Raw genomic sequence first — 8629 nt, 5'->3', positions numbered from 1 at the left:
GTCCTGGTGAAGAGCTAACAAGGGTTAATTCAGCCCAGCACATTTTAGGAAGCTCACTTACAAATCTGGAAGGAATGGCCAAAATCTGAATTGATAAGTACTTAAAAATGTACTTGTCTGGGTTTATGAATTGCCCAGCTGTTGTTATTGGCTCAGACTGCCATAATATATGTGGATGAGCTTTGGTTATGGTCAATTTCATATTTAGTTCTTCCTTCAGCAGGTAGCATTATGCATATGATATTTAATAATGCAGACAGTCTATCTGCCATCCTCTCTTTTTATACCACTCCCCTTTTCATTTACAAACCTTGGAGTCATATGTGCATGCAAGCCAGTAAAACCCCTTCAAATGAAGTGCATGCACAGACCATCAAATCAAGATTAATAATGGAAAATTGATTTCACGTGTCCCCCTGAGTGATGGACGACCCATTTGGATAGAAATGAAGAACACGACCTGTTAATAGGTTTAAAAAAGCTGAATTAAATGAGTTATACTGCATTAGTAAACTGGAGGATAATTCCCCCACACCATGCTGAGTGTTCCTCTGTGTGGATGGAGGACACTCGTGGAGAACAGGGGTCATGTGTGTGGGAGTTATTACACCAAGGATCGTTTGCTCCTTATGACTGATAATCGCCCCCACCACGAGGGTCCATATTTTCGAATCTCTAAAGCTGACAGTTAAAGACAGCATGTGAGCCGTTTAAGATCTTGCCAACCTTGTTAGAACAACCATTCGTTTACTGTAATGAAATATTGGTGTGTGTGTGGGGTGTGTGGGCAGTTGTGGGGGAGGGGGGGGGGTTCTCTCAAATGCTATTTCTCTGTATAAACACCAATTCGTTTATCCTACGCTACCTGAGGCAATTTGTCTCTCTTACTCTCTCGCTTCTCCTTCTCTCTCACTTACTCCCTCTCTCTTTGAGGAAAAGAGTCAGTGGGACCTAGGTTTCCCCACTGACTCAACACCTGCCAGAGAGCTATCAGAGGCGATATCTCACTCTAGGAAGCTTGGACTGACCTTTAAAGTGAATTGTTAATGATGTATTATCCTGTACTTAGCTGCTAACATCCAGCTATTGCCAGCCTGTCTAAGGCACACCACAGCATGCACAGGGGGCACCCAGAGGAGAAAGTTAATCGACAAAGGAATCTCTTTCAGCTTGTTCAGGGATGGGGCTGGTGCCTGGTTGCTGGTGATTGGACTGGTGGATGGTGATGTCTTCTTTTCTAAAAGTCTATAAGTGACTGTGAAAAGGCCTCGTTCATGGAAAGAGGCGGTTGAGCATTGCATGGTGCCTTTTTTGGACATAACGCTGAACCTCATTCTGTGACTGAGACACAAAGCAGTCGTCAAAGCACTGTGGTATCAGTCTCAATAAGATGAGTCACATTTTGGATCATGGATTTATCCACTAGCTGGAGAGCACATACTACAGCGTTGTAATCTTCTAGCTATGAGTCTGTGTGGTGCCCACATGCACGCGTACGTCTCGATGTTTTCTGTCGCAGTCGGGTTGCTGTGCGCCGTACCTCTGCAGGTACGCCGTGCGCATTCACAGGCCGTGCTGTGCTAACAGGGCACACATGGGAGAGACACACGGCAGCTGGAGACTGGGCTAGAGGTACCATCTGGCCCTGAGAGCATGGCCGTCATGTTCCCCACGCCAGGGCGATCAACCGAGAGCGTGCTAGCGTATGAAAATGCACACATTCTTTTTTCTTAGTGCAGACTCATGCCTTTGACTTACATTTGGTCAAAGACAGATTTTACTGCTTTCTTTCATTTGGCAAAGACAAAACAGAAGTGCAAGAGTCCTGCCGGTCTGGCACAGGGATGGACGGCTTAACAGCGCCACCTTCTGAGGAGATGCCCACAATGCACCACACCTTCTTCAGACGTGATTAGCCCTGCTGGACAGCATCTCTAGTTGTGTTCGAACCTCACCGTCCTCTGCGGGCTCACTTCACAAACCTCTCCTGACTAACTTCCCCCCTTTTTTCTCTCTCCCTAGATTTTCCGTCGCGCAGACAAAAATGGTAGGTTCAATCAATTTCTATTTTTCTTCCTTTCCTTAGAAGAAATGCCATTTTTTACACGTCTGTGCTGTTTGGGAAGAATTCAGAGTAACATTTCCATAGCCTTTCCCTTTAGTTTTGTATATTCCAGCTCATTGTCGTCAGTACGTAACAGCTCTTCTACTGGCCTTGGGTCACAGTGGAGACACAGAAATGACAAAGCAAGCACCAGTGTGGGTTTGGGGCTCTGTTTAGGCCCGTGGTCTCTTCAGTTTTGTTTAGTCATCATGATTTGCATGAAGTTACTTTGCATAGACGTGCTGACTCCCTACACAAATGTACCTTTAGGATTGCACATGAATAATAGGCCTTCATTAAATAAGTAATTAGATATTAAACATCAAAAATCTAAGCTGTTTAAAGTAATTTGAATGTTTATGTTTTTATGCATTTTATGCTATTTTATAAGCTTGACAAGGACAACAAAGAGAAAGATATGTCATGCACATGCGAACAATTGCTGAGCTAGCTGACAGTGTCCCCTAATCATGCACAATATATTTTTTTGTTGTATTTTGATGTAGAAGAAGAATTTTAATTTGAAAAGAAACATAAATGATATGAAGTCCTCCACCCCAGGGCACACCAAGTGTGGGTTTTTTTCCAGTAGGAAACTGGAATGAAGGGTTGATAAAGGACGAGAGAAAGAGAGAAAGGTGGGGTCTACTGATCCACTGGTCCAGCACCCAAGACCAGAGCGTCTGTCTCTGGGGTGACGCCACTCCCGCCTGGGGTTGCAATTGCTGCATCAACACAGCAGTTACATCTCCACTTGAGATATCCCGCCATCGCATCACAGCACGGAGGAAAGTGAGTCAGCGAGAGAGAGACAGAGTGGTAAAGGGAGAAAAAGAGAGAGAGACCACTTGCTATTTGCTTCGTGATCTACCTTAACACCTCTCATCGGCTGTGTAAGTAAAACAAGCGGCTGATCTGTTAGTGTCTAGGCAACGTGGCTGACATACATGCATCCTCAAGTCTAACTAGAGCATGGTTGTTAAGTAGAACATGGAGTGAAAGAGAGAGAGAGAGAGAGAGAGAGAGAGAGAGAGAGAAAGAGAAAGAGAGAGAGAGAAATATGAAAGAGCTTGGCTTACTATCTCCTCCTGGGTATGGACTTTAGTTGAGTTTTAGCCTTCCTCTGAGAGCTATACGCTTGCTTGACTTAGGATGAGTTTGTTTAAAGACCTGCAGATGAAAGTGTTTACTGGCAAAAAGAAGTCACCAAAAAGAACTTCAGAGGTGTTTAACATCTGTCTGGATTTATTATTCATTATTGCCTTGTGCTTTCCACTCCTATAATAAAACAGTGGGTTTCTTTTCCCAATTCACAAATAGGGTTTGAGGATGTAGAGAACCTAAAACAGATGATTCCTGTGATTCTAGAGGGAATGATTTATCTAGAGAATTAGCTGTGAAATCTAGTGCTGATTTTTGCAGTACAAGTTTACTTCTAAATCTAGTCTAAAAAAGCATTCAATGTTGAGTCTGATATTACAGTGTAGGCCAAGGCTGGGCTTAATCCATGTCCTAGAAACTGGAACTTGTTTCAGTTTTGCAAAATGCCAGAATGCATAAGATCCTCACCAATCATCTGGTGAGGATCCTCACCAAGATCCTCACCAGATCACCAATGTGATGGGAGGCTTCCGTGTGGCTTCTGAATGATCTAAGTGACCTGCAGTACCTAACAACAGGTCAGCACCATCTTCAGCCCAGAGCCACTGGTCAGTCACATGACAAGCAGAGCACAGACCATGTTTGCCAGCCCCCCCTGGACACGTCATCCTCCTCTGTTGCTCAGGGGGGTCAGAGCCAAAAATACTGTAGCCCTCAGCAAACAGGAGAAACAGAGAGAGAGAGAGAGAGAGAGAGAGAGAGAGAGAGAGAGAGAGAGAGAGAGAGAGAGAGAGAGATGGTGTGTAAGAATTTACTGAGGGGGAAAATATGAAGCATAATTGGAGTAGATTGTACTGTGAATGTTCCCCTTTGGTTCTTTTGTTATTCTCTATGATGTTTTGTCTCTCTGCTTTGTCAGATTTTGTCTGGTTCTCTCTGTTGTTTTGTCTTGTTCTCTGTTGCTTTGTCTTGTTCTCTGTTGTTTTGTCTGGTTCTCTCTCTGGTTGGTTTTATCTGGTTTCTCTCTGTGTTTGGTTGGTTTTGTCTGGTTCTCTGCTGTTTTGTTTGGCTCTCTGTTGTTTTATCTTGTTCTCTGTTGTTTTGTCTGGTTCTCTCTCTGTGTTTGGTTGGTTTTGTCTGGTTCTCTGTTGGTTTGTCTGGTTTCTCTCTCTGGTTGGTTTTGTCTGTTTTCTCTCTGTGTTTGGTTGGTTTTGTCTGGTTTCTTTCTGTTTTGTTGGTTTTGTCTGGTTCTCTGTTGTTTTGTCTGGTTTCTCTCTCTGTTTGGTTGGTTTTATCTGGTTTCTCTCTCTGTTTGGTTGGTTTTGTCAGGTTCTCTCTCTGTTTTGTTGGTTTTGTCTGGTTCTCTCTGCTCTCTCTCAGGTTCTCTGTTGTTTTGTCTCATTCTCTCATTTGTTTTGCCTGGTTAAATCCTCCCCTTGCCAATGTTCTTTCTGTTTGGATGTGCCTGTTTCATCTCACTCTCTTTTCTTATTTCCTTTTATCTCTTAATGTCTCTCTCTGTCTCCCACTCTCTCTCTCTTTCACTCTCCCTTTCTAAGATTGGCAGGCAGATTGTGATGAGGCTTTGTGCATGTCTGTACAGATGGCGTCTGCTGACTTAATCTGACAGCACCAGTGGCCAAGTTTAGCCAGACTCCTCAGTAAACTGAGGATTTGGATGAAAAAGCAAGCCAAACAAGAGGATGCCTTTCAGAGATGAAAATTAAGGAGAGGAGAGGAAAGACAAAAGGAAAAGGAGATGGATAGGTACAGAGTGGGCCAGACACTGGCAGAGTGAATAGTAAAATGAGAAAAGCAATGGGGAGATGGAGAGAAGGAAGGATTTGAGCAGATTTCAGATTCAGTTCACAGATCTGAGAACATAGAAGTTGGAGAGTATTAATAATCATTTGGATTAATTTTTGAGAATTTTTTTGTTCTGCTCTGTGGTGACATTTTCTTCACTGACTTGCTTTTGTAAGGTTAAGTAGTTTTTACAAGTAGTTTTTCACTAGGTAGTGAAATGTATTTTTTAAATGTCACAGGTACTGTGAAAATATCTTGGCTAAATCAATGTAGATTTTCTGTTTCCCTAAAAACAGAGATACAGTATTTTTCTCAGATTAAACAGATGTGCTATGATAACTACTTTGACCTATTCTTACAAGAAAAAAGGAAAGATGGGTTGCTAGGGGAGGATAATAATGACAGCACTGCTGTTAGAGACTACAGTTAAAGTCCAACTAGCCTGAAGCTTTTCCGTGCTTATTTAATTTTCCTCACTGCATTAAACTAGTGCAAGGCTGGGTCACAGTGACACAAACTGTCTCACAAACAGAACACTTTACAGAAAGTTCTAGAAGGCTCTGAAACATCCAGTTTTTTAAAGCCTCATAAAGATTCATCATCTTAGCTGAAAAATATAAGACCAAAAGATTGGGAACGCACTGACCAGCAAGACAGCTTTGAGTTGATTTAGAGCACAGCACAGCTGTGTTGTAAGTAGCCAGGCAATGGGGTGGAGCAGCTTGTCTGCCTGACTCAATAAGACAGAGTGGTGGAGTGCGGCACATCTCGAGGGAATTTTAATCTACTCAGAGTCTCCACCAAGTACAGTAACTACAGCAGTGGAAGACTGAGAGAAGCTCTTACACAGCACAGGAAACCTTGGCTTGGTAAACCTGCCTCCACCATGGAGACCTCTCAGGTCTGGCTTAGCAGAGGAAATGTAGGAGATCAGGATTTTATGGGAGAACGTTTTCCTGTTTATCCAGTTTTACACACACATCAGTGGACGATGTTGGCCTAGAACTGTCAAAAGCACTAAGGAACTTAGAGGCAGATGTTCAATGAAGCTCAAGCCCCTACAGGATAAGCAAAATTATGGCCCTGCAATGTTCAGGCAGGAAGCATCTAAACACTTACAGTTTTTCTCAGTCGATTGGCTTCATTTCTCAGATGAAATTCTCAAAACTGTTCATTCAATCTCCACATCTCATTGTTACTTGTGCACGTCATAATTGCATTTCTCATTGTGTTTCACATTTTGCAAAAGCTTTTGTACATTTTGCAAATGGACATGGACAATTGTCTGTTGTTTTTTACATTATCAATTGCTTATGTCATGTTTATCAAAATGTGTTGTACAGATTGTCTGTTGAATTGTCTTGCCCTCCAAAACATTTAGTCTTTAGGTCATCGCCTAGGTCATTATATGTAAAAATGCTGCATATGTTGTCATAATCTCTAAGGCATCGTTTTACATTTATTTATTTCATTTATTTTTTGTTACATTTAGGTAATTTATACCAATTTGATTAAATTGTTTGCAGGTGAACATTCAGTTACAGTAAGAAAGGGAATTGGTGAAGGCTTAGATCAAACAATGGTCTCAACCATAGGTCAGAGGTACATCTCATGAACCTTTACTGTAATTGGCAAACATTTATAGATGCTAAACACTGCAGTATCACAAAGTCTCATAAGGCCATGTACAGGGTGAACAGCCAAGAAGAGGAGTAAGACTGTGTGGTGTAGAGGGGTAAGACTGTGTGGTGTAGAGGGGTAAGACTGTGTGATGTAGAGGGGTAAGACTGTGTGGTGTAGAGGGGTAAGACTGTGTGGTGTAGAGGGGTAAGACTGTGGTGTAGAGGGGTAAGACTGTGTGGTGTAGAGGGGTAAGACTGTATGGTGTAGAGGGGTAAGACTGTGTAGTGTAAGGCTGAGGAGACAAAACAGTGAAATAAGGGCAACAATTGTGGACCATGTTTTACATGTAAGTCATGGTCTTACAATGGCTGAAGCTGATCGCTGGGTGCAGCTGAATCTTGGAAGAACAATTGTGTTTTCAATCGTTCAAAACATGTATGTACTGTAATTCAGAAATGTGCTCTCTACTGTAATGCTGCACATTGACATCAATTCTGACATGTTATTCAATTTTTTGTTTTGCATTTTTGCATTCTTATACCATATAGGATATCAAGACTAGCTCATAGTCTGGCAGAGGTTCTATTTTCACACAACAAGAGGAGCCTGTATGTGCAGAATAAGTTTCTAATTTTGCAGTTTTTCCAGTCAGTTCTCTGTCTTTTCTGAATTTCAATCAGATTTGTTTTTGTCAACAAATTGCAGTGCAAACAATACAGTCAAACAATATTGCTGTACAAATTTGATTCCAGTCCAATTTCTAGCTATCAGTCTCCCACATACAGTCATGTGTAACTTTGTGTTCCATGTAGGTTTGTATGTGTGTAACATCAGGGTTGCCAACTCTCAAATGTGAGACACACATTTGACCGTCTTCTTCACACGCTCTCACGCCACACATCCGATTTCTCACGTCGAAAAAAATGTACACTCACTACCCCCTCCAGGTTCAAATTTCACTCCAAGTGATCTTGAAAAGTTGGCAGCCCTGTAACATGCATTTGATATACCACAGAATGGGCAGCGTTCTTGAAATCAAAAGCTTAGCTACTTTCCATCCGAATATACAATCTGCACTGACTGTGACTTACAGTTGCACTGACAACATGACTAAGTATTTTGACTGCCTTGTTCATAGGCAATGGCACACAGACTAGATATTCTGGCATTGACAAATTGACTGACCTAAATATTTGCTTTTGAGGCAAAAACAAAGAATTCTGAGTATGTCATTTTGCAGGTATTTTATTGAGTTTTGCTGTTTGCACTTGTTGTGATGCCAATGTAAACCATGATGTGAGAAATGTACCAAATCGACTGAGGAAAAACTGTAACAATGGTGTCTTCATCAGTGTCTTCCAAATGTTTAGCAATCATACTCACACAGGATGGCAGAAATGTGCAAGAGAAAACTTATTTTGTAACCCCCAAAAAGCAAATTTTCATCCAAGATTTACCAGAGTTGTTCTACCGTTTTTTTCTTTCCTTATTTGAGAGTGTTTTTTGCTAGATAAAATAGAGAGAGATAGAGTCTGAAACCTTTAATTAGAACTATCTGAGTCTGAAGGGAGGCATATTAAAGATTGTTATCAGATATGTTCTGCAGCGAAGCTGCTTTGGACCAAAAGGGTGCCAACTCTACCCTGGAAATAAGTGAACAGAGGCTTGGATGGACTTCTTGGATGTCTTCCTGATATGCCACAGTATGACCCCTGTTTCACCCTCCAGGGAAATTATGCATTGATTGGTGGCCCAGTATTTTAGTCATCTTTAGTCATCTTTAGTCATCTTGTTCAGGCTCGAAAATGCGGAATCATTGAAGTGCCATTTAAAAGGCCTCTGCAGTCCCTTCTCTGCATTGGTATGAATTTTCGACTACAATGTAAGAAATGTAAGAAGCATGACTATTTATTGATAGCAGATGTAAAATGGTAGTAGATGTGGAGATGGTCCATTGAGTTGATAAAATGGTATCATTTTGTGTCTAGGGCACGT

The 8629-nt window shown here is 41.7% G+C and overlaps 1 protein-coding gene across 1 annotated transcript in view; it reads left to right on the top strand.

Moving 5' to 3' along the window:
* Positions 1-8629, top strand: part of necab3 (N-terminal EF-hand calcium binding protein 3) — a 31345-nt gene that overhangs the window by 1491 nt on the left and 21225 nt on the right. The window contains exon 2 of the mRNA XM_077013843.1: positions 2023-2047. Within this exon, the coding sequence (XP_076869958.1) occupies positions 2023-2047 (25 nt within the window). The remainder of the gene's footprint in view (positions 1-2022; positions 2048-8629) is intronic.

The sequence above is a fragment of the Brachyhypopomus gauderio genome, chromosome 8, assembly GCF_052324685.1.
Source record: "Brachyhypopomus gauderio isolate BG-103 chromosome 8, BGAUD_0.2, whole genome shotgun sequence".
In the NCBI taxonomy this organism is placed as follows: domain Eukaryota; kingdom Metazoa; phylum Chordata; class Actinopteri; order Gymnotiformes; family Hypopomidae; genus Brachyhypopomus; species Brachyhypopomus gauderio.
Note: the sequence above shows the minus strand (reverse complement) of the source record. Positions and strands in the feature narration are given on the sequence as shown.